At 38.6% G+C, this 27,189-nt stretch overlaps 1 protein-coding gene across 6 annotated transcripts in view; it reads right to left on the bottom strand.

Moving 5' to 3' along the window:
* The window catches only part of LY75 (lymphocyte antigen 75), a 155,501-nt gene that overhangs the window by 107,860 nt on the left and 20,452 nt on the right, over positions 1–27,189 (bottom strand). For all 6 annotated transcript variants that reach the window (XR_010731885.1, XM_066279502.1, XM_066279505.1 and 3 more), the window contains exons 5-15: positions 23,593–23,703; positions 22,350–22,490; positions 19,967–20,158; positions 15,100–15,257; positions 13,209–13,319; positions 12,558–12,646; positions 12,235–12,404; positions 9,658–9,857; positions 7,731–7,873; positions 2,269–2,350; positions 1,066–1,134 (exon numbers count right to left, since the gene is read on the bottom strand). Coding sequence is in view for 5 of the 6 variants with exons in the window: in XM_066279502.1 (XP_066135599.1) it covers positions 1,066–1,134; positions 2,269–2,350; positions 7,731–7,873; positions 9,658–9,857; positions 12,235–12,404; positions 12,558–12,646; positions 13,209–13,319; positions 15,100–15,257; positions 19,967–20,158; positions 22,350–22,490; positions 23,593–23,703 (1,466 nt within the window). In the remaining variant the exon portion in view is untranslated. The remainder of the gene's footprint in view (positions 1–1,065; positions 1,135–2,268; positions 2,351–7,730; positions 7,874–9,657; positions 9,858–12,234; positions 12,405–12,557; positions 12,647–13,208; positions 13,320–15,099; positions 15,258–19,966; positions 20,159–22,349; positions 22,491–23,592; positions 23,704–27,189) is intronic.

Here is a 27,189-nt window from a genome sequence, read left to right as displayed (position 1 = left end):
TTACAATAGCCAAGATCTGGAAACAGCCCAAGTGTCCATCAGTAGACGAGTAGATCAAAAAGCTCTGGTACATTTACACAGTGGAATGTTACTCAGCATAAAAAAGAAGAAAATCTAACCTTCTGCAACAGCATGCATGGACCTGGAGAACATTATGCTAAGTGAAATAAACCAGTCAGAGAAAGACAAGTAGCATATGATTTCACTTATATATGGAATCTAATGAACAAAATAATGTATCAAACAATATAGAAACAGAAGCATGGATACAGAGAAGAGACATACAGCTGTCAGAGGGGAGAGGGGTTGGGAGTTGGCTGAAAAAAAGGTGAAGGGATTAAGTCAAGAAAAAAAAATATCCTGGTATATGTAACACACAGACACAAACAATAGTGTGGTGACAGCCAGACGGAATGGGGTGAGGGATGTAGGAAAAGGAAAAGGGGACAAACAGGGACGGAAAGGACTTCAGTTTGGGTGATGGGTGCATGATGCAGTGTGCAGATGATGTTTTCTTGAGTTGTACACTTGAAACCTGTATGGTTTTGTTAACCAATGTCACCTCAAAAAACTCAAAAAATTAAAAAAAACCAACTTTTTGTTTTGTATTCTGTTCTCCTCACTGCCGTACCCTTCCCCTTCCATTTCTACTTTATTTTATGCTACTTCCTCATACCATTTCCCCATTAGAAAGCTTAAACCTATCCTATGTGACCAAACCCTACCTCTCCTTAAAGATCCAGTCATGCCCCACCTCTTTCTGGAAATAGGTCACAGGAATTATTTCCTCCTCTGACTTTCATTAATCAATCCCCTTTAGCCTACTCATTTAGAGCTTATTACTGTATAGTAATAACAGCCTGTTTTTCTTGAATATAAATTTTATCTTCTCAAATTAAGTATCAATTAGGTGTCTTGAGGACTGAACCATGGGTAACTTCTTACCTCCCATCACACTCAATATCATGTCCTACACACCAAAGACACTCCACAGGTTTGTTGCCTGACTGCACATGATGCCAGATTTATTTTTTAAATATACAGATTTTCTAACATTGTACTGACCTTGACAGCAACACAGTCTCTGATATCATAATCCTGCTGAAACTCATTTTCCATGGTAATAGTAGACACCTTAAAAGAGAAGGGAGGCTTGAGAATTTAAGACTGATGTAGAAATATTTGCAATTTAGATGTAATTTAGGCAGCTTTAATAACTCAAGTGTGTTCCTGTGCCATGGAAGGAGAACTTTTTCACATCCTTTTCTATATGAGGATGCTAGATTATGAGAGGACTTAGAAAATGTCATAATGTCATCAGTTTCCAAATGAAGATACAGTTCTAGGAGGGAAGGTTCACAGTGCCTTAAGTTCACAGCTGGAGTCACATAATCAGGTGTTTGCAAAATACTTCTTTTTTGCATGTGTTTAAATGCTGGTTATTTGATGAATTATTCGCAGATATACTCCATTTGAAAAATGGAAGTCAAGGAATTTTACATTTAGAAAGAATACACAATGAACTGACACAGTGGTAGAGTGAATATTTAATATTTGAATATTAGCTGCTCCTTTAAGTGTTATCCAAAACCACTCTTAAGGATAATGTAAACATTTGATATAATATTTAAGTACCTTTTAGGGTTCCCCCTAAACAAGTTATTTCCCTCAATAAAGGTGCTTTCTTTTTTATATAACTTATATTTTTAGACAGTAAAATTTTAGACAGCTTCCTATTATGAAAAAAAGAAAAAATATTGCGAGAAAAGAAAAAATCAGATGCACTACCCGAAGATGATCACCATATCTATATATCAATATTTTTATATTTTTTGGATTATATAGAAAAAGCCTAAAGATATGGTTACTTTTTAAAATAAAAATAAGGTTAGCAACTTTTTTATCCATATCTCATATTTACGATTTTATTTCCATTTCAATCAAGATACAGCTACAAAATTAATTTAATGGTTATATAGTATGTGGGTGCATCATTTATTTATATTTATTTAAAGATTTTATTTATTGATTTTAGGGGGGGAGGGGGAGAGCAAGATCGTAGTTGCTTCATTTTAGTTGTTCATTGACTGCTTCTTGAACATGCCTTGACCGGGCAAGCCTAGTGTTTCAAACTGGCACTCCCAGTGGCGGGTCTATCCACTGTGCTACCACAGGTCAGGCGTGAATGTATTACTTAATAGGCAACTTACTTGTTATTGAAACCAATGCTTTTTCAATATTACCCCAAACAAGAAAGTTTAAACTTACTGGTGTACGGTCACTCCATTGCCAGGATCCTTGTAAATCAGGGCTTCTTTTATTCAAACCTATCCATAGCCAACGCTCGTCACTAGGTAAAAAGGAAGTGTTAAAAATGTTGATATTTAATCACAGTCTTTGACAAAAATAGCATTCACATGTCTAAAATGCTTGGGACATGCATGTTTAGTCAGATTGATTTTGGCAAGGGAGAGAACAAGAGAGAGAAAGAGAGAGACAAACACTGATTTGTTGTTCCACTTTTTTAATGCAGTCATTGGTTGATTCTTATATGTGCCCTGACTGCGGATGGAACCCACAACCTTGGTGGATTGGGATGATGCTCTAACCAACTGAGCTATTCAGCCAGAGAAGGAGGCTATTTTCTAAGTCTGAGAAACATAAGTACCATAAGATTGCAATCATATGTGGAATCTAATGAACAAAACGAACTAACAAGCAAATCGGATAGACATACATAGAGAGCAGGCTGACAGCCATTGGAGTGTGGGGTTGGTTGAGGAGGGTTGAGGGATTGAGCAAAAGAGGACAAAAAACAAACTGTGGACACAAACAACAGTATGGAGATTGCTAGCGGGGGAGGGGAGAAGTGGAGGAAGGTATGGGGGATAAATGGTGATGAATAAAGATTTGACTGGAGGGCGAGTGAACACACAATACCGTGCACAGAGATGTGTTGTAGAATTGGGCACCTGAAACCTATATGGTTATGTTAACCAATGGCACCCCAATTAATCCAATTAAAAAAATTAAGTAGGCCATTTTCCATGTGACTTCTTTGGAGAGGCTTGTTTCTATATAATTTAACCTGCTGATTGTATATGGTATGTACGATCAGTACATATGACTACATGTTTTATATGCATCACAATATACATATATATAAAATATAACACATATTAGAGAAGGTATAGAATCAAAATCTAAAATTAATCCTTACTCTCAAGCTCAGTAGAATATACGGAATATACGGGATGTATAGCTACAAGACCACTGGCAAATACAAGAAGCAAATTAAAGGCTAGAGTAAACTTAGTTTTAAATTAATTCCTTACTTTTTAATAAAATAATTGCTTTCCTTTACTTCTTTACTCAACATTCCCTCGTATTTTAATACCAATAAGCATTTTTCCATCTTTTCAGCTTTAAGCTCTTCAGCTTCCTGCAGTGGGACACCAGGACCGCCCCTTTCAGTTTTTTATTGTTATACTGGACTGCTCCATAGAGAAAGACCACCAGTTTGTGGACTTAGGAAAACTCTAGGGGAGACAATGAAGTCCAGATTGGATTCAGCAGCTGGAAGAGGAATCTGCAGTTTGTGTTTGCCATTAATTGGAACTTTCTTACAAGCTTCCGAATTAATCATACTCCCCAATTGTTGGATAGCTAAACCACAGGGTTGAAATAATCGTCATAAACAGTATAATTAAAATTAGATGGATAAAATAAAGAAGAGGTTAAGTTTTGGGGACTTTGTGCAGAATTTTTTGTTGCCCTAAAATAATCATGAGATAGTTTATCTTCTTTATACAATCAAGGGTACAACCAGAAAGATGATCGAAGATGATCGAAGAGTCCTTAGAGAGCTGTCCCCATCCCGTTATCTCTTGGCTTTTCCCACTGAAATAGCCTCTGCATTCACGCCCATTTCTGTCTGCTTTGCTGTATCTTGAGAACAGTTTTCTAGAGAGTTGAGCTTGTCTCCTTGCCGAAAATTTCTAATCGTCACTACTTTCTGAGATTGAACTTCATTTCAATCTGGATATTTCTAGTTTTCAGCTTCTATTTCAAGAGATACATTCGTGTGTTATAAATATAGAAAATAGTAGCTACTTGTGTTCTCTTTTTTTCTGTGATAAGAGGTGGAAAATATTTCCTCAACTATAGCTTACTTCTGGTTTGAACCGATTTATCTGTAGGCAGATAAAGAAATTGGAAATCACATTAATCATTGAACACCTCTAACATGGATTTTAGAAAATTGAGAAAAAAATTGATCATAACTAAGGAATCAAATCAGCTAAAATTTCAGCTCTATAAATTTCTTCTACTCCAAGCACTAAGTATAGGGTTTAAGGCTGTTACGTTAGGAAGGCATTGCATAAAAGTTTAATATGTGTATTTGTGTTAAAATTCTCCTTCTCAAATTTCCTGCTGCATCTTGTTTCTAAGGAAAACAGTATCTCAGCCATACCCTCCAATAACACTATTTGATGTGAGTGCTTCCTCTGCAAAGCCTTAGATTTACATCTAAATCCATTCATACTACATCGCAGGAGGTAGTGTACACAGCAGCAATGGCATTGCAAACAAGGCTTTCTTCTCTAATCCTATGACTATTTTTGTTCTATAATGGCCTCCCTAGTGGGCTGCCATTTAGAGCGGCAAAGATCTTAGAGCCTTAATGACTTGGTACACCATGACTCCTTCTCAGTGAAACACAAATAGAGACATAGAATGCAGATTGAGAAGTATAGCAGACTTAACTACTTGGCATTCAATACACAATTTGGGCAATGGATATCTTGCTGAGAAAGGTCAATTCCTGTAATAAAAAGCTAAGGTGTTCAAGGAATAAGCTTTAGAATCATTTTTCTAATATAAATAAGTTTGTTTCCTTCCTTTCCTTCAAGCCATGGTCATAACATTGCTTTAGAATATGCTATTTTTCTAAGCATAGCATGGGCAAATGATCTCTTTATTAATGGAGTGCATAAGCAGACAACACCATCTGTTTAACATAGTACTGTGTTAGCTGCTGGGATAAGAATATAATAAAATATAGTTCCTATGAGTAAAAAGGTTATGGTGATTTGTTTTTTTCTTGTGCTTTTGTTTCTAAATTCAATATGCATTATTTTGGTGATCAGAAAAAACTAAACATTGTACATTCTATGTTACACTTAATGTTAACTGTCTAACTGGGAGCTAGGATTTGAGGTGATTTTTATTTTCTTTCTTACCATTTTTACATTTCAGAAATTTTATGTAATAAACCTGCTTACTTTTTTAATTGGGGTAAGAGGGACCCTCAGCAAGTGTAATCAGAAACTAAGAAACAAATCAAGAAAGATTCCTTAGTTACTTCTCAGACTTTTGTTTTCTAATGTAATCTATTAATACTTTCTATATAGAAGTTCTTACGGATCATTCATATCATGTATGATAATCTATTCTCCATCAACTGATTCCCACAAATATCTACGACCTTATTGCTTAGTACTTACCCATGGCCCCCTGTTCCAATTAAAGGTTCCTAACCTCTTGCTTGGTGTAATTAAGGACCATGTTCCAGAGGCAGTCACCACAAGGACACCTCAAGCTACACTTGAGGCTTTGGTAATTAGCAGAGTGAATGTCAGAAATGGGTTTATTTCAGCAAAGTTAGAAGACTGTTGATCAACAAAATATTCAAATTGGACTCTCACTGGTGAAACTGAAGTTGTTGAAGACATGAAGAATGGCTAAAATATATATAGACTCTCACCCTTCATGAAAGGGTATTGGAATCTTGTGAGGCCAGTGCCTACATCATTAGAAATGGACCTGGGGCTTGAGCTCCAAATAGTCCCATATCTTGTCATTGGGTCAGGTGATTGGGACTGCATGATTCTGACAATATTATGGAACAGACTCCTGCTTCTGGAATGGTGTCACATCTACCTCCAATACACCTTCCATTCAAGATGGTGGTTGGATTCCCTGAAAGGACAGACTGCTGGGATGTTGTCCAGCTCAGCAAATAGGTTGGGTGAAACATTTTGTGCCTGCTTCAATGAATGTTTAATAAATGTCTGCACGTGTGGAAAGATTGGTCTGATTTTTGCATTCATTATAATCTACTCCCCAAGGTGGTAGGGAGTGGCTAGGTAACACTCATCTCAAAGAGAACCTAGGAGTTAGTATATCCAAATGAGCTCAGGCAGGTCTGCAATGAAATTCTGTATATTAATTTCTAATGCTAGAAATTAAACTCTAGAGTACCTGAATGATAGATGCTTAATAAATGAACACTTGTGGAGGACAGGTGTTTCATCAGGTTTCCAGTACATTTTAGTGAAACTTAACTGTATTTAATTAGAAAAATACAGTGGCAGGTATATTAATAAGGATCTAGAAAATGGGGAAAATGTTCAAACATTTATAAAATCTTATCTCTCAGTAATTATCTTTTTTGCTGCATTTTTGCAACCTACTTTTTAATGTAAGTAGTATAGTTTTTACACTTTCAGAATTTTTTCCCACCACTCAATTATATTATAAATATTTACATGTTCTGGTGTTATTTTTTAAAAATCTTAATGCACAGGGGATAGTTACAAAATCAACAAAAGTAATAATAGGTATCTTTACCTTTTCCTGACTTTTACAGAAATGCACATAATGTTTAATCAAGTATAATATGGATATTGGTTGAGCTATTCTTTTATTCATAATTTAATAATAATTTATAATAATGATATTAATTAAATGTTAAGTATGTGATATATTTATATATTAAGCCAGGAATTAATAATGAATTTTACCAGATGTATTTTCAGTACCTATTAAGATGAACACATAATGTTTGCCTTGATATAGTGACCCAACCTTGTATTCTTAAAAGAAATCCTTATTATCAAAGTGTGTTATCCTGAGGTATTATAATACAGGGAGCTAAGAATGTGGGCTCTAATGGGTTCAGCTATTAAATCCTTTCCTTTCTAGCTATATAATCTTTGGCAAGTTTTACTTCTCTGTGTTTCTTTCTTCTCGTTTAGATATAATGGGCAGAGTAATAGCACTTGCCTCAAAGGTTGCTGTAAGGATTAAATGAGCTAATAGCTAGAAGAAACACTTAGGAAATTATCTGCACATAATAAGCATTATAAAAGTGTTTATTATTATACCAGCTGTATTTATTTTTTTTAAGTCTAGTCATAAAGTTGGTCTGTAATTCTTTATGCTACTGTTGACAGGCTTTGATATCGGAATTAGATTAGTTTGTGAAAAAGCTGGATGCTTGCATCAGTTTCTATGTAATGGTTTTCTTTGTACATTCTGGTTTTAGTACCTTTGCTTACATTCAGTTTTCCTGGCTCCTTCTATCTTACCTTTCAAAATATTACCTTATCTTCCAAGGACTTTCTTCTTCATGATATTTTTCCCAAGTAGGAAATCCTCCCAGAAACACTTTCTCCCGCCTCTGAATTCCGATGGTCCCTCCTCACCTGTGCGCTAGCTTTTCCACTATAATTCCCTTATCCCATGGCTGGACTTTATTATGCTATGTCAAGAGTGGGGCCTCTGTCTCCCTCATCTTAGAATCATTCGTAGTTTCTTACACACAAAAGCACTTCATGTTCAATGACTGCTAAGTACTGACTGAGTCTTTTGGATAACAAACATCAATTCTGAATACCTAGAGGGTACCGAATTTAGCACAGGAGATCTCATTTTAAAAGTATTACCTGAAGTGCTCCGTTAACAAGTGAAAAAACTGCTTTATTTCATCCATATAATGGAAGCTAGGAAGGTGTCCTCCAAGTGCTTGGCAGAATCTCTCAGCTTCTTCCCAGTTCCTCTTCCTTACAACTCTTTCTATATGAAATAGCTTAACAAAATATAATGTTAATTTGTTTTTAAAATATTCACAATTTTAAAGTCATTATAATCAAATGTACAGGTCCTGAAATGGATTCTTACAAGTTTAATGAAGACGTAGGTCTTTATACACTGTGTCACAGCCAGGTCCTGCTGAAAGGGCCACTAAAGGCCAGCACAGGTGCTAGCCAGTGTCGTCAGAGGGATGGCCTTCCTCAGTCAGTCTGGGGAACTGTCCCAGCAAGAACATGTCCTCCTGCCTTCCTAGGGCTTGGAGAGAGCAACTGAAGACTCACAGGAATGGTTTGGGAGGAAAACTCTGCAAAGAAGTGTGCTAACAGTACAATTCTGAACATCACATGCTGAGATCTGCTCCAGGCAGCACAGCACTATTTTCTGATGAAGAAGAATCAAAGGGCAGACTGCACTGAAGTGAGAACACTGACAGAGGTGGCAAAACAAACTTGCCCCTTTTAGACCATTTCTTTGGCTTGTGACAACTTATTTTATGCCAAAAGCCAGTCATTGCAAAAGAAGGGGAAGAACAGATGACACAATGTAGACTGAACTACTGGTCCTCATTCTTCAATTCCCTGTGCTATAATGATATATTCTTGCCATGGCCTCTGGTGGGTGAAGTACACTTCTCTGCACTTTCACTCGGGGCTCCACCATGTGACTTGTTGTGATCAATGGTGTATTAGTGAAGATAAAGTGAGCAGAGGCCTGAAATGTGCTTGCACAGTAGGACTTGCCTCTCAGGCTCCAGTGACTGACTGTGAGAAGAACAAGCCCCTGACCACTGCTGCGCATTCGGCCTGAGACCCAAACTGAAGGATAACAGATCCTAACTCACAGCCTGGAGCCCAGCAAGGCTGACCCACAGTCGAAAGCAGGGCTGACCATTCAAGCCCAAACTCTATCAATCAAACCCTATCTGACCTGGAGATCTGCGAACCTGATATTAAGTGTTTGTTGTCATAGCCCCTAAGTTTTGGGATGGTATAAATGGTTTCTTTGTGGAAACAACCAATACAAATGCTAAAATAAAATTCTTTACATTCTAAGACATAATAAAACACTTCAATTGCTAACAAGAATTAGAGGTATATGAGAATTGTAAGCAAAGTTTCAGCATGGCATGAAGCTCACCCAACTTCCCAGAACAAAAGAGCCCTTGGAAGAAGCCAGTTCTGACTCTGGCCCTGCTCCTTTGGGTAGGACGGGAGTTTATGTGGGGAAGAGCTGTCTGATGCCAGAGAGTCAATGATGCCCTCCCTGACAAGGACTCTGTGCTCTCAAATACTTTAGTAGGTAATATACATGTCTCAGGAAAAGCATATTTTGGACAAGGACATGAACTTGGATTGTAGATGAATAATTTTTTTTTTTTTGTATTTTTCCGAAGCTGGAAACGGGGAGGCAGTTAGACTTCCACATGTGCCCGACCAGGATCCACCCGGCATGCCCACCAGGGGGTGATGCTTTGCCCATCTTGGGGCGTCTCTCTGCCGCAATCAGAGCCATTGTAGTGCCTGAGACAGAGGCCACAGAGCCATCCTCAGCGCCCGGGCAAACTTTGCTCCAGTGGAGCTTTGGCTGTGGGAGGGGGAGAGACAGAGAGGAAGGAGAGGGGGAGGGGTGGAGAAGCAGATGGGTGCTTCTCCTGTGTGCCCTGGCCGGGAATCAAACCTGGGACTCCTGCACGCCAGGCCGACTCTCTACCACTGAGCCAACCGGCCAGGGCCTACATGAATAATTTTATTGAGGGACTGAGTGAGAATGTTACGTTACCTTATAACAAGAAAGGCCTGAGGGGAAATCATGCCAGCCTTCGGGACAGGGGTCTTCAGGCTTCGGGGCTGCCTCTTCAGGCCCAGTGGGCCCACTGACGTTCTTGCAAACTGAGAGGGCTCGGAAGCTTCTGCAGTCTTTTACCTCCCACTTCCCAAGAGACTTTCCAGTAGTCATAGCCACGCACCCACCTGGAGAAGCTGGGGTTGGATGGAAAAGTTTAATTAAAAATTATACTTTAAAATTAGAGTCCAACCACTTTCCAGTGTCCTTACTCTTGAGCCAAGGTAGGAAGAGAGAATAGAAAAGCAATATGTTATTCATAATGCTAATGATGAAGTGATGATGACAATGGTAATGTAGAGAAGTTTTGCTACTTGCTAGGTGCTATCCTAAGAGGATTCAATTAATTGAATCCTCACAAAAAACCTATGGAGTGGATTCTGTTGTCATACTGAAGTACAGTGAGGATTTGTGACTTATCCAAGGTCACAGGTTAATTAAGTGGTTGATCCAGAACTGGAATCCAGGTGGTCTGTGTGCAAACCTGTACCCTAAACCACCATGCTGCTCAGTGGTTCATAGAGCTGAAGTGGTTCACAATAGCTCTGAATCACTGAGTAGTTTTTACGCAACTTAGTTTACCTCAAATCAAAAGTCTTACAGATTCAGAGCCAAAGGAAGGGCTGGTAAAGGAAGTATGTGTGTGTTTACTATTTATTTTACTGTTTATTTGATGACAACTAGAATTTTATTGATTCACAAAAACATTAAAAGATAGCTTGCTTGATCAGATCCATTTTCCAGATAAGAATAAGTGACTTGCCCACAATCAAAGTTAGTGAGTGGTGGAGTGAGTCAGGACTCAAACCCAGATGGTCTAGCAAAGTGCCCCGCTCCTCTTCCATCGCCCCATTGGCCTGAAGTGGGCGGAGGACAAGAGCATCACTGGAAGTAATGGGACAGCTTCTATTCCACCAAACAGAGATACCATATGGTCTCATGTCTTATACTTACACGTGGACAGCAAGAGGAACAAGGACCTGCAAAAAATGACTTTGTGTATCCTGGATGAAAGTGCTATTTTTCTCCTGTTCTGCCTCCTACCCCTGGCTTGCCCATGATAGACCAAGCTGGCTGAAGGTGGGAGTAATGGTAAAAGGAGCTTAATGTCAGGCTTTCTGGCCACAGTCTTGTGATAATAAACACTGCAGTTACTTCCTGAGCACTTCTCCAACCACTGAGGCTTGTCTATGAAGGATGTGACACCGATTCTAAGATGTCTGAGTATCTATAAAAGAAATCACATGTGTTTTACGTATTAGAACATTTTTTTTTCTGTGATAGAGATAGAGAAGAGATAGAGATAGAGACAGAGAGAAAAAGACTGATAGGGAAAGACAGACAGGAAAAGAAGGAGACGAGAAGCATCAATTCTTTGTTGTGACTCCTTAGTTGTTCACTGATTGCTTTCTTATATGTACCTTTACCGGGGCTAGAGCAGAGCAAGTGACCCCATGCTCAAGCCAGTGACCCCACGCTCAAGCCGGCGACCTCGGGGTTTTGAACCTGGGTCCTCTGTGTCCCAGTCCGACACCCTATTCACTGCACCATTGCCTGGTCAGGCTAGAATATTTCAATTTAAAATGAGATTTAACTGGGATTAATATCTGTATCCTCCATCTTATACAAGTAGAAAAACAACTTTGTTATCATACCACTCACATTTATGATGATTACCAAGTGTTATAAATTTTGTGGGCATTCTCTGTTTCAAATACTGTGCTTAATTATACACTCACATGTTTTAATTTCTGTGTTATGAAAACTGGTCTTCATAATTACAATGTACAAACACAAGGAAATATAAATAATTCAACAGGAAAAAGTTGACTCCTTTATAACTATTATCTTATACAAAGCTCAAATCCTCTAAAGAGCATTGGATTAGAAATAAGGGGATCTAAATTTTAGCAGTTCAATAACCAGGTAACCTTTGTTAAGTAAATCACCTTTTTAAGCCTCTGTTTTCTCAAAGCAAAAGGAACTTCTGAGGTCCTTTGAGCTCAAATGTTCCAATTGTAAGGCTAATTATGGTCAATGCCTTAGGCTAGTAAAAGGAGTATGAACTAACTTTCAGAGTAAATAATACCTACAATATAATGCTTCCTTGATTCTCACCCATTGGGGATAATAGAAGACATTCAATTCGGGAGAAAGTAGTTTAGATGCAAAGAGATATAAAGTGCTTCACAATGAAGCTTCTAGATTTTGCTTGAGACGTACATAGAAAAGATTAAAACAACAACAGCAACAAAAACCTTACACTGAAGGTTCTAGCCCTGTGCCATTAGATAATGGTTTCTGAGAACCGAGTTTTCTAGCTTCTTTCATAGACTTATTATTCCCAAGGATTTAATAGGGAGGACACTGCTTCTATATATGGTCTTAAAACTTCTAGTCTTGAAGATCATAATTTCCCTCACATTTCAAACGTAAGTAAAGAACATATTTGGGAGGAATGCTGCACTTCACAGAACATTACATTCTATTATCTTTAGAGGCTAAGACACTCACCTGGTTCAAGAAAATTCCAGTTGGAAAAGGTTAGAGACTGCTTTACTCCACCAACACTTGCCCAACTATACTCTCCAAGAGAGTCTACATCTCTCAGGCCAGTCCAGAAGTATTTTCCTGGAGATTTAGTATACTTTTTAATCATATCATTCAGAAATTCTTGCTCAAATCTAAAAAAACAAAAGTCAAATTAAGTAAGTGTTTTTTTTTTACAAAGATTGAATTACTATATAAATTGAAGATGCACCTTCTTCTTAGGAAGGTTACTTAGCAAAGGAACTCTGAGTTAAAGTTCACCAGTACTGGTTTAATGATGGTCACACCTGCTAGTTACAGTCAGATTGCATTTGGTTCCAAAAGGGACCTCATCCTTGTAAATCTTGTAACACATTTCTCCATGTCTCTTCCAGCCCTAAATCAGAGGAGAAATACTGTCACAATGTCTTCCAGACTTGATAATGCCCCTCTCTGACAAGCAAGGAACTGCTACCTTCTCACAACTTATGGAAATTAAGGATGTGGGCAGTAAATTCATACACATTATAAGGGTGGGTAAAATTTCATAGATAGCCTCCACAAGACTGTGAATCTGTGTCAGAGAGAGGTGTGTCTTAGATCTCTTTACCTTAAGTACCCACCTAGCTTATCATAAGAGTTTAACGTTGTTGGTTGAATTATTTTTGAATAAGAATAACATAAGTGAGGGAAGTAAAGATATCAGCACTGAGAATAGTAACCATAAACATTTTTATAAAAGAAATGCTTGAATACATAACTCTTTTTCCCATAACTTTTTTCTTCTTTAAGAACACCAATATATTGTGATTCACTGCATTCTGGCTGCCTCTATTATAAATAAACAGAAGCTAGTAATTCTTTATTTCCCAAGTCTGAATTATTGAAGTCACCATTACCATCTCTTACCAAAAAGGTGTAATATTGCTTAGAAAAACTGACGCAAACGTTGTACATACCTTATCTGGAGGACACCTCTTATCTGATTTTGCATCACTCATTTTTTCTCCATTTTTCTTACATATATATTTAAGTTTCTTTTCACATGATTGGACTTTCCACTGACCTAGCTTTTAAAAAATAGAAAAAGACAAGAGATATTAATTACCATATATTTAAAATTGAATTCCAACTTATTTTAAGTCACAATAGTTTCTTCTCACAAGAGAGGGGGAGGATAGGTAGAAAGAGAAAAATAGGGAGAGAATGAATGATGAAATATGAGAATATAGTCCTAGAAAATGTTACTCAACCAGCCTCTCTTATTTCAGAATCACCTCAAGGTTACAAGGACAATGAATTTCATTTTCTTATAAGAGCAAAAATAAAACCCTCAAAAGCTAGAAGTTGGAGTGAGAAGAACTCAGCCCACAAACAGTTGCCTGTTCTATCTAGTCTTATTTTATATGACATGGACAAAGTTGGTCCAGAGGTTAAAACTTTTTGACATATCAGCTAACCACCTCATCTCAGTTTCCTCATACATAAAATGACAAAGGTTAGAATAGCTACTCTCCAAAAATTCAAGAATCAAAAGTTTCAACTCTCAGCTTCAACTTCAAAGTATTCTCTTTCAACTATACTACTTAATATTTAGTTTGCTTAATTGACTAACCCATCCTACTTTCCTCAAATTAACTTTTTTTTTTTTTTTTTCATTTTTCTGAAGCTGGAAACAGGGAGAGACAGTCAGACAGACTCCCGCATGCGCCCGACCGGGATCCACCCGGCACACCCACCAGGGGCGACGCTCTGCCCACCAGGGGGCGATGCTGTGCCCATCCTGGGTGTCGCCATGTTGCGACAAGAGCCACTCTAGCGCCTGGGGCAGAGGCCACAGAGCCATCCCCAGCGCCCAGGCCATCTTTGCTCCAATGGAGCCTCGGCTGCGGGAGGGGAAGAGAGAGACAGAGAGGAAAGCGTGGCGGAGGGGTGGAGAAGCAAATGGGTGCTTCTCCTATGTGCCCTGGCCGGGAATCGAACCTGGGTCCTCCGCACGCTTCAAATTAACTTTTAATAAGTTAATTGTGGTAAGGTTTCTGAGAGCTGAGTTTTCCAGTTGGATCTCGGAATGCTGCCTCAGTATGCTATCATTCACTCTTGCCCATGGGAAGTCACTTCTACTTCTATTACTCTTCTACAGACACCTTAGATACCCTTCTAAATACAACACTAAATGTGACACCTTATAAATTAATCTTTGACAACTTTATAAATGCCTCTTTAACCTTGAAACACTTCTAAATACACATACTACTTATTGCTTCCACTTCTATCTTTCTAGAAGGCTGGGTGACACAACCACTTCCTAAATAAATAGGAAGCAATAAGAAAGTGATACAAACAAAATATAGAGGCATATATGTCCTTTCTGCTCAAGATACAGCTAATTTTGAACTCTTAACCAAAGCATGTTCAATAAATGTTTAAGCATTCTATAGAAGATGTTCTCTGAACAAGTTAGACCTAAATTTTAATAAAAATATATATTTTTAATTTTCAAAGTAGGATTAATATGAAACTTAACATGAATCCAGAAGATAAGATTTTTCAGATGGCTACATGTTAAATATCACATTTATGGTCCTGAGAGAGAGCATCTTATTAGAACCAATTTGGCACAAAATTCTGAGTTCCAAAGGGAGCCTCTTGATTTGTTTCAGACCAGAGCAGATACTCTCAGACAGAAAGTAAATTGCTTATTTAGTAATGGTTTTATTTATCTTCCTTCAGTAGTTACCAGAAAGACAATCAACAAAGCTCTTGCCTTTTATTTTATTTTCCAGCTTAAACACAAATATCTTCACCAAGTATTATTATTACAATATAAATAAACTCTGAGTTTCCTACCTTTCCTAAGTAGGAAACACAGTTGGGAGTCTTATTGTAGGGAATACTTGGCTCATTTTCATCCCAGTATGTTAGAGTAACTTCAGTACCATCTGACCACTGAAATAAAGCTGGTGTATTTATGTTCTTAAGACCTGTCCATGTTTCTTCTTTAGTATCTAAAAGAAAAATATTTTACTTGTTTGGTTTACTGTTACTGATTTTTACATTCTGATATGGGGTTTTAAGACTCTTGATGGTATTCCTTCTCTTTCTTTTAAAATTTTAATTCATAAAAAGGATTTGACTTTGGGAAATGGGTATACAACATAATCAACAGTTCAAATGCTATAGAAATGTTTACCTGAAACTATGTATTCTTACTGATGAATGTCACCACATTAAATTTAATTTCTAAATAAAATTATTTAAAGAAACATATGCACAGAAGGAGAGCAGCAAAATGAAAAGAGCTGCAAAAAGACTAAGGAAACTCTAAGAGTGCTCTGTGACAACATAAAGAGAAACACATCCACATCACAGGGGTTCGTGAAGAAGAGAATGAACAAGGGATAGAGAACCTGTAAGAAGGAATCATAGCTGAAAATTTCCTTAAATTGATGAAGGAAAAAGTCACACAAGTTTAAGAAGCACAGAGAGTCCCATTAAAGAGGAACCCAAAGAGGCTTACAGCAAGACACATCACAATTAAAGTGCCAAAGTTAAGAGACAAAGAATACCAAAAGCTGCAAGAGAAAAGCAGTGAATTACCTACAGAGGAGACCCTATAAAGATGACATCCGACTTACAACAGAAACACTTGAGGCCGGAAGGGATTGACAAGAAATATTCAAAGTGATACAAAACAAGAACCTATAACCAAGACTTCTTTTTTTATTATTATTATTATTATTATTATTTTTTTTTTCTGAAGCTGGAAACGGGGAGAGACAGTCAGACAGACTCCCGCATGTGCCCGACCAGGATCCACCCGGCACGCCCACCAGGGGCGACGCTCTGCCCACCAGGGGGCGATGCTCTGCCCCTCCGGGGCGTCGCTCTGCCGCAACCAGAGCCACTCTAGTGCCTGGGGCAGCGGCCAAGGAGCCATCCCCAGCGCCTGGGCCATCTTTGCTCCAATGGAGCCTCGGCTGCGGGAGGGGAAGAGAGAGACAGAGAGGAAGGAGGGGGGGGGGCAAATGGGCGCTTCTCCTATGTGCCCTGGCCGGGAATTGAACCCAGGTCCCCTGCACGCCAGGCCGATGCTCTACCGCTGAGCCAACCAGCCAGGGCCCCAAGACTTCTTTATCCAGCAAGGCTATTGTATAAAATTGAGGAAAAATAAAAAGCCTCTTACACACACACACACACACACACACACACACACACAAATCAAAACAACAAAAACTCAAAGAATTCATTACAACCAAACCAGTACTGTAAGAAATGTTAAGGGGCCTGCTATAAAAAGAGCAAAGGAAAAAAAAAGAAATCGAAAAAAAAGAGGATTGTAGATTTAAAGAATAAAATGGCAATAAAGTGAAATTTGTAGAAATACCATATCCCTGACCACAGAACAAGTTTTGCAAGATTTGCAGATGAATAAATGAAAAGAGTTCTGTAAAGGCCATAAATGCTCCCTAATATCTAGATTCCGAAAAGCCCTCAGGATGCTGTCTTAACAACCTCTGTAAAAGGCCAAGATAACCAAACACATTTGTTTGCTTTTTGTAAAATGCTTTCCTGACCACTCTCTCCCTAGATTGTTCCAACGATAACCAAAAGCCTGTTTCGCTTCTGTAAAACTGCTTTGGCTAGGCGCTCACCCCCGCCCCTCGCTTCTTTTTGCCTTTAAAAGCAAACCCGAGTTTGTTTGGGGCCATGAGTTCTTTAGGATGCGATTTCACTCTTGATCGCCGGCCTTAGAATAAAGACTCCTTAATTTGGCTACTTAATTGTGTGGCAAAATGTTTGTTTTCTCACTGTCCAGATGTAGCAAAATAATTATATATCAATAATAACCTTAAATGTAAATGGATTAAATACTCCAATCAAAAGACATAGGGTAGCTGCATGGATAAGAAAACAGGACTCGTACATACGCTTTCTACAAGAGACCCACCTCAGAACAAAAGATACACATAGACTGAAAGTGAAGGGATGGAAAAAAGTATTTCATGCAAATTGAAATTAAAATAAAAGCTGGGGTAGCAATACTTATATCTGATAAAATAGCCTTTAAAACAAGGCTATATAGTAAAGGATTAAGAAGGTCACTACATAATGATAAAGGGAGCAATCCAACAGAAAGATATAACCATTGTAAATATCTATGCACCTAATATAGGAGCACCTAAATATATAAAGCAGATTTTGATGGACATAACAGATGAGATTGACAGCAATATTATAATAGTAGGGGATTTTAATACCTCACTAACATCAATGGATAGATCCTCTAGCCAGAAAATTAACAAAGAAACAGTGGCCTTAAAATGACACACTAGATCAACTGGATTTAATAGATATCTTCAGAATCTTTCACCCCAGATCAGCAGAATATATATATATTCTTTTCAAGTGCTCATGGTACATTCTCTAGGATAAACCACAAGCTAGGACACAAAACAAGTCTTAATAAACTTAAGAAGATTAAAATCATATCAAGCATCTTCTCTGATCACAATGGCATGAAACTAGAAATCAACTACAATAGAAAAACTGAAAAACATTCAAACACTTGGAAGCTAAATAGTATGTTATTAAATAACAAATGGGTTAACAATGAGATCAAATAGAAATAAAAAATTTCCTTGAAACAAATAAAAATGAACACACAAAACTCAAAATTTATGGGACACAGCAAAAGCAGTCCTGAGAGGGAAGTTCAGAGCATTACAGATATACCTTAAGAAGCTAGAAAAAGCTCAAATAAACAACTTAATCCTGTATCTAAAAGAACTAGAAAAAAAACAACAAATAAAGTCCAGGGGAAGTAGAAGGAAGGAAATAATAAAGATCAGAGCAGAAATAAGTGACATAGAGGCTAAAAAGACAGTACAAAAGATCAACGAAACCAAGAGCTGGTTCTTTGAAAAGGTAACAAGATTGATGAACCTTTAACCAGACTCATCAAGGAAAAGAGAGAGAGGACTCAAAATAAATAAATTTAGAAATGAAAGTGGAAAAGTAACAACTGATACCACAGAAATACAAAGGGTTGTAAAAAGTACTATGAAGATCTATATACACTGAAAGAAAACTCATAAAAAATAAGCTAAAAATCAGCTTATTTAAAAAAAACATGAATTAAAAATAATTATAACCCTCTTATATTAAAAAAAAGAAAACAAAATGGTATTCCTTTTTATTTATTTTTAATTTAAGTATAGTTGGTATACAATCTTATATTGGTTATATCAGTTTCAGATGTACAATATAGTGATTCGACATTTTTATACGTTATGAGGTGATCACCTCACTAATTCTAGTAACCATTTGTCACTGTCACAATGTTATTGACTATTCACCCATTCCCTCACCTCCTCCCTCTGGTAACCATCCTTTTCATATTCTTAATTAACCTGTTAAAATGTGGATAAGCAAGGCTGGCTGAGTGATGAGGGCTTTTCAGATCACTCATGCACGTAGAGCACACAGGTGGAAAGTGTACTGTGACCTGTAAGCTGATTGTTTCTACTATCTGGGTTAGATAATTCTTGCTTTATGGGGAATAATAAAATCATACAAATATGTTCACAGATACTCAAATCAGAATAAGAAAACTGTCCGTCACTACCCTGGCAGGAATGTGCTGCCTTCCCAGGTAAAACAATTGACATCATGCTGACAACAGAATAGGTATCTACTATCAGCTATTACAATATTATTACTGAATCCTAGAAGGAGCTTATAATAATGTCAGTGTAGCATATTTTTGTTCTTTAGTCTTTAGCTTTCAAATAATTACAAAAGTGACATAATCATCACTTAAGTATTTGGAGAACTTAAATAGAATTTAGCTTATGAGAAGAGAAAAATCATTCAATCAGCTAACTACCAATGTGGCTATTTACATTTGTAAATTAATTGAAATAAGAATAAGTAAAAATTTAGTTCCTCAGTTGCCCTAGCTACACTTCTTTCCCTCCCTCCCTCCCCTCCTCCTCTCTTTCTTTTCTTCCTTTTAGATTTTATTTATTCATTACTAGAGAGAAGAGAGATGGAGAGAGAGAGAGAAAGAGAGGAGAGAGAGAGAAGGGGGGGAGGAGCAGGAAGCATCAACTCCCATAAGTGCCTTGACCAGGCAGGCCCAGGGTTTCAAACTGGCGACCTACATTTCTTTTCTTTTTTTTTTTTTGTGGCAGAGACAGAAAGAGTCACAGAGAGGGACAGATAGGGACAGACAGACAGGAAGGGAGATGAGAAACATCAATTCTTTGTTGCAGTTGCTTAGTTGTTCATTGATTGCTTTCTCATATGTGCCTTGACCGGGGGGCTACAGCAGACTGAGTGACCCTTTGCTCGAGCCAGCGACCTTGGACTCAAGCTGGTGAGCTTTGCTCAAACCAGATGAGCCCACGCTCAAGCTGGCGACCTCAGGGTCTCGAACCTGGGTCCTCCACATCCCAGTCTGACACTCTATCCACTGCACCACCATCTGGTCAGGTGGCGACCTACATTTCAAAAGCTCAAAAGTCACATTGGCTATTGGTTACCATACTGGATAGCACAAGTTATAGAACAGTTCCACCATTGCCGAAAATTCTATTGGACAGTGTTGAACTACAAGGATCAAAGTTGAGCCTTTCATTCCTGTGAAGAGTCTGAAAATAGGAATGCTTTAAAATATTTTAAACCTCTCAAAGAGGATATTTAAAAAACTTACCTCCATTATGGAGTTTTGTCACAACCACTTCCACATCTGCTAAGGAATGAATGCTGATGAGGTCACTGCTGAAGGCTTTGCATTTCATTTGTGCTGTATCCCAGGAGCCACTTTCATTTACAAGCAGATAGCAAAATCCATTACTTGGCAGCCAGCCTGCATCACAGCGGGTATCTGAATATGTCCAAATATCTGGGAGAAAAGCAGATACATCTATTTTGGCACAATAATATTATAAAAACTTTTTCTTGAATCAGAAGGCTTCTGGAAAACCGGGAAATGTGATGTCAGATAGTACAGTGACATGAACTTATGGGGTGCCCAAAGTCTACACAGCATCATAACAGTGGGATTCGGATAATGATACTTTGATGTGATGCAAATGTGCTACAAGGCTGTGCTCAGGCTATTTAAGGAGGGACTGCGCTTAGTCCTATAGGCAAAAGAAAGGTGTGGGTTAAGTCAGGAGCTCACAAACCTCTTCCTTGGCACGGGTTTGTCAGAATTTCCCTCCAGTCTTGGCCTCTGAGAGACTGAGGTCGGGCCTACTTTTCATGTACAGGCAGCTTAGCAGCAGATGTGCATTAATGCTCACTGTTCTAGTTAGTGCCCCTTTTTTCCCAAAAGGATGAAGAAGGACTTAAGAAACACAGTCAGAAATGTATACACTGCACACTAAGAAAGGGCAGCAGTGGAGGGAAAAGGCAGAGGGCATCTCTGGATGTCTCCTTTCCTCCCCTCTGCTAACCTCTAGCCTCCCTGGGATGAATGATTCTTCATTTTGACCACGATAAAACTCACCCAGATGATGGTGCAAAAGATCAGAGAAAAAGAGTGAGGTACAGAACTATACAAAATACTTCTACCCCTCTCACCTGAGCCAGAAAGTAGCTCAGTTACTCAGATTTCAGGATTACAACTGTTTGGAATGTTTCTTGTGCTAAACACAGCATCTTAAAAATGCGGACAGCGTGTATTTTACTAAAGGATAAAATTCAGATTCAGCTAACTTCTCACACTTGCAAGATAACCCAACGAACTGCGAGGTCCTGAAACAGTACTTAGTATCATCATATTTTACAATTATGATAAAGAAACCATAATTGAACTTAAAACAATCATTTTCCTATTCTAGCCTTTGTGTCTACGAATTCGTCCTTTTACAAGATTAAAACGATTAAGTAGGCACATCATTTCGTTCTGCTCTTTTTATTTTCCTGCTGGCAGAGTTACTTTAATACATGCATCTGATTCAATCACATGGAAACACCATGAGTTAGTAAATAATTACAACTACAGGATACTTACTTATCCTTAACCCTCCTGGTTTATTTGTGCTGTCTTTTCCATTATGCCCTTTGTTATATAAACTAAATTTGGCATGAATCAACTTGGAAGATAAATGTTCACTTCCCCCTATTACTTTAAAACATCCCCCTCTATTCTTGATTCTATATATTTATTTTTTAGTCTTAAAAAGATAGTTTTTATGAACCTATGTGGATAAGAAAATTTATGCTTTATTCTCTTCTCCCAATATCCTTAAAGCACATTTTAAAATCTCCCTTCTTCTTCCCAGTTTGAGTCTTAGTTTTCTTATTCAGGATTTAATCAAACACCAGGGATACAGGGTCACTGTGCAAGACAGTAAGGGCATTCCACCTCCTCTCTGTCAGACCCCGAAACTTCTCTGCCCTCAAAGAGTTTAGCTGTCTGTGTCCCTCTTATGCCCAAACTCCCTGAAAAAAAAATAAATAAAACAAATCTCCTTGTACACATCCTGTCCTTCTCATCTCTCCTTTTCTAACCAATGTACCAACACAGAGACCTAGGGAACCAGCCTGGTGAAGGATGGAGGGGGGTGTTGTGGGGCAGGAGGTGGGAAAGCCTGGGAGTGTTCCTGTGCCTGTCACTGCTGACCTCTCACAGAAGCCGGGCATAATACAGAAGTCCCGTGTGTGTGGCGGCATCACCAGGAAGCTTCATAAAACACAGACTGCTGGTCCCACCCTGAGAGTCTCTGACTCGGGAAATCTGGAGTAAGTCCCGAGAACCTGCATTTCTAACAAGCACAGGTGATGCTGATACACTCAGTCTGGGGATCACACTTTGAGAACCACTGCTCCAGAGAAGAAAGAGCCACCTGTGAACTGAAATATATTTCTTATCTAGACTACTTGTCTTCTTGTGGGTATATGCCAAACCAAAACTTTATTCTTTACAGTTGATAATATCTAACCACACGATCAAAATCAATAATACTCTTCAGCACTGACAGTACCAGATAAAAGAATGGTAGGAAACATTCATCTGAAATAGATCTACTTGACTTCACAAAACTGTGATCTTAAGACCTATTTGTACAAGTAAGTGAGAAGAACACCTGTGAACTCCTCTGTGTTGTTTAACGACTTCTTGCAGACGTAGGGTAGTTGGGCTTCGCAGGAGAACCTCCGCCACAGGCCAGACGCAGCGTCCATGCTCGCACAGCTCGAGCCGCCTATGAGAGGTGCGCTGGGGCTGTCTTCAATGATAGAGTTTCCAAACAGTTAAAGGGGAAAGATTAGAGCCAGAGTGATGGTTAGAAAAAATGATCTGTATTTCTAATTTTCTGTTTTTATGGGAACTCATAAAATAGTCAAAAACCTCTACTAAAATATATAAGCCTCAATGGACAATTGTGTGCTTTAATATGTCCTTCTTCTAAAATATAGACTACAGGGGAAAACACTCTGATACACAGTAGTTAACTTAAAAGCCAAAACCAAAAACCAAAATTCTGCCCTTAATCAACTTCCATGTCATATCTTGTGGTCAGTAGCTCTTAATCTGCTACTCTATACAACAAATATACTAATTTATAATTCTGTCAAGCCTTTAAGGCCTTGAATTTCTAATGATGAAATCTCATTAAAGTAAAATGACCTATTGGTATTTCATTGTACTTAATTTTTTTTCCTTCAACGCGTGCAGAATATCTTTGTACTGAAGTTAAGTATTAAATTTTAGGTACTACATTTGTCAAAAGCCCAAGATTTTATTCCTTAAAAATGGTATCTAAACTTTCCTTTCGGGAGAAAAAAGGTTTTGGCTAACTATGGTTTTACTTGTTTTAGTCACTATAAACTTTCCTTTAAAGTATTTATTTGCATAATAAAGCAAAACTATTATGTTGTCAGTAATTGAGTGCTACAGAGAGAGATGCCAAGGGTTTTTAAATGAGGGTATGTTTCCATGTTAGAGTTAAACTGCAGAAGAAACACAACATGAGTCAGTCACAGACATGTCACATCCCCTAAAGGACACAAAATGGCTTCTGAGCCATGTAATGGAGCTCATTCTGCTCTTAAAAATATCAGGTTGCTCAAAGGTTAGAGACAAATACTCTGTTGCCCACCGTGTGGTTTAACTTGGATACAACGGTATCAACTTGACTATAATGGCATAACAGCTATAATGACTAATCCTAAGAAGGATTTAGGAAAAAAATATTCTTCAGAGAGGTAACTAGTAGGTAATAAGAATTGTCAAGATTTGAAATTTTTATAAGCTCTCAGTGAGTGGGAAGCTCCTTTTTTTTTGAGGTTTTTGCTCTATGCATAATAGGTAGAGGAGAGAGCAGTTACCTGGGTCCCAGTTGAGAAAGTTTAATGGTTTGTGATCTGACCATTCCCAGCCTCTAGAAGAATACAACTGATTCAAGCCAATCCAGAAAATTCTTGCAATGTCTTCTTTTTCTGTAACAATTACATAATTTTAGCAAATGACAAAATTAACTAAGTCATTACCTAAGTCAGACTTAAGTTTCTGCTAATAACAAATATGTGTAAAGGCCTTGCCAGTAAGGCAGGAGTCCCTGCAAGAGGCTATCTACCCCACAGAGGCAAGTGGTGCTGAGTACAGCAAAACAGACTGAGACTACTGAGAAACCCAAAGGTTCATCGGTTAATTCAACTCTGCTTTCCCGTTGTGTGTACAACTCCCTTTCTTTTAAGGGAAGAACAAGCGTTTGTCAGAATAGCTGTTTCACCATTTTAACCCCTCTTGTCAGAAAGTAGTTTTATAGTTAGGGGATGTAAAGTACAGCACAGGAAATAGAGTCAATAATTTTGTAGTAACTATGTGTGGTGTCAGATGGCTACTAGACCTATCAGGGTGACCACTTTGTAAGGTATATAAATGTCTAATCACTCCATTGCACACGTTAAATGACTATAATATTGTATGTCAGCTGTAACTGAAAAATACATTTGAACACATACACACGTATACAAACACAGATGCCACCTTTAGAGGTATCTTTCTAATTTACTATTTGACAACAAGATACCATCAACAAAAAAAGAGAAAGACAGAGAAGCAGAAATAATTTAAATAGTGAGGCTAACTGCAGAAGAGCTACACAATATGCATATGCCTATAAGCAGTGGATCCAGTCATGCTTGTATGGGTCCATGCGTATTGGAAAAACATGTAAAGAGTTGTGAATTATTTTAGGGATTGTCACATCACTGTCAGTGAAGTCAACCGCATTACTCAAGAACCTGATAAGAGTTCATCAGCGTCATGACGGAGTAATTTGAAGATACTCAGGGCCAGATCGAAGAGATAAAGCAACTGATGACATGGTCTACAGAAGACAAGGATGATGCTGACAAACAGGAAGAGCTCACAGGTTGGAATTTCTATAGTTTGTTGAAACATTCTCAGCAGTAAAACACTTAAAAACAGTTTCTAATTTCTTCTAGGGAATTACATGTAATGTTCTTGTATTACATATAATTATATATTTGTACATATACATTTAAAATATAGTTAATTTTATATAACATATGTACATTATATTCAATACACATGAATGGTTCTCAAAGTGTGGTTAAGTTTTGTACATGCAAATCACACAAAGATATCTGATATATATATAATTTTGTTTCATTATATATATCAGATATCTCTGTGTGATTTGGATGTAGAAAACTATATCCATACTTTCCTTTTAATATATTAAGTATATATATATACTTTCCTTTTAATATGTGTGTGTGTGATTTGCCCAGAGAAAACCATACCTACGTTTTAATATTACATATATATTTGCCTATATAAAACCATGTTCATATTTTAAGGGCTTTTTAAAAGAGGGTAATTTTTACTATACACAATTTTTGCCTTACTGCAGATTTTAGAGCTTAATGCCTGAAACAGGTGCCCACCAGCACTGACACCCAGGTGATGGGAGAGTTCCCTTGGGTAGAGCAGAAATAGCAACAGCAAAGACAAAAGGAGCCAAAGGCAGCAGCAACACCAGTGTACAAGGGACAGACAGGGTTCTGGAAGGAGCATCTAATAACCGCTCCACCAAGGAGCAAATGTGAAGTTGAGAGTGAATCGCAAAGAGACGCTGTGCTTGCTGTCCAGGAGCTGGTCTGTGAAAGAAGACGCGAGGCTGTCCGAACCAGGAGACATACGTGTCTGTTTTAATGGCAGAAGTTTAAACAAGTTTACAGCCTTTGGGGGAAGAATCAGAGAGAGTTGATGAAATGTAACAGAAGAAACAGGTGGTGTGAACACAAAGAGCTTTGGGGAAGAAGTTAACCTTGACCAAGCTGGAGGTCTGACAGTGCAGATACAGATAAATTTGTAAGGACAAGGGTGAGAAACCAAGGGTTTGCCTCACTTTTCTCAAGAAAATAGCTGGTAAGGCTACTCTGCTAAAGAAAGAGTAGGTGGGTGTTTGAGAGAATTCTGGATTCATCCTTTTCTTTCACCTGTTAGTATAAGCAAGGGTTGCCAACATTGGTATACAAAGACCTTGAGGGTATAATGTAATGTAACTTTCTCCCTATTAGTAAAAGGAGTGAGTTTCCCAGCATTGCTAAAAAAAAAGTCCTGGAAACTATGACATATTTATGGTACTCCAGACTTGACCTGTTCTTACATTCAGAATTCCTTTCATTCATTTCTAAGCAGGGATACCATGGAGGGTCAATCCTACCCACCCACCCCAAGTTCAGTGCCCTCCCTTCCGTGAAGTCCTTTCAGATATCCCCCAGCAGGAAATCTAAACAATCCTATCACTCCTTCTAAATTATCTTACTGCCTATTTGCACACGGAAGAAAATGACCCTTGGAAGCTGTCAGGCTACTACTTTGCTTCATTACACTGTCCTATTTGTGATCTACATTGAAGACATATTTCTCACTAGAATCATAGGATTTTGAAATGATGACTGGATTGGCAAGCAGGAATGCTTTTTTTTTTTTTTTGCATTTTTCTGAAGCTGGAAACAGGGAGAGACAGTCAGACAGACTCCCGCATGCGCCCGACCGGGATCCACCCGGCACGCCCACCAGGGGGCGACGCTCTGCCCACCAGGGGGCGATGCTCTGCCCATCCTGGGCGTCGCCATGTTGCGACCAGAGCCACTCTAGCGCCTGGGGCAGAGGCCACAGAGCCATCCCCAGCGCCCGGGCCATCTTTGCTCCAATGGAGCCTCGGCTGCGGGAGGGGAAGAGAGAGACAGAGAGGAAGGCGCGGCGGAGGGGTGGAGAAGCAAATGGGCGCTTCTCCTATGTGCCCTGGCTGGGAATCGAACCCGGGTCCTCCACACGCTAGGCCGACGCTCTACCGCTGAGCCAACCGGCCAGGGCTCAGGAATGCTCTTGATGTGTCTTATGCCTGCTGGATGTGAATGGGAAATAGATAAATTCTAAAGGGCAGAGATTTCTTATATGGCCTGGACACGATGGATCTGGACTTTTTTCTACATGCAGTCTAAGCAAGAAGTTGACCAATTTGAGACTCTACTTACCTCCATCTATGCTATCAAGAAATAGACAATTGTTAGCATAAATGTCCATACCTAGTCAAATAGGCAGGTCCACGTAGGTAGATATTTCTTGACTGTCCTCAAGACCCCTATTCAGAGCTGACTCATATTTCTATTTCTTTCCCTACAATAAAAGCCTATAGGGCCCGATAATGGTCATTCACCTGGGATAAGCCAGACAAGAGCCTCTTCAAGGCATTAGAAAGGCCACAGTCAGCAGGAGTCCTGACTCAGAAGTGTCCTAGCCTTGGGGCATCTGTCATGATGGCCCAAAGTGAACAGCCCCTTCAGGTGGGGGCAAATTAGGAAAAATGAAAAGGTGCCGTTTCTGCTGTGGGGACTGTGGGCCCTCTTCATAGCTCTGGGGTGAATCTGTGCCTAGAGAGCTCTGGG

The sequence above is a fragment of the Saccopteryx bilineata genome, chromosome 5 (assembly GCF_036850765.1).
Source record: "Saccopteryx bilineata isolate mSacBil1 chromosome 5, mSacBil1_pri_phased_curated, whole genome shotgun sequence".
Classification (NCBI taxonomy): Eukaryota; Metazoa; Chordata; class Mammalia; order Chiroptera; family Emballonuridae; genus Saccopteryx; species Saccopteryx bilineata.
Note: the sequence above shows the minus strand (reverse complement) of the source record. Positions and strands in the feature narration are given on the sequence as shown.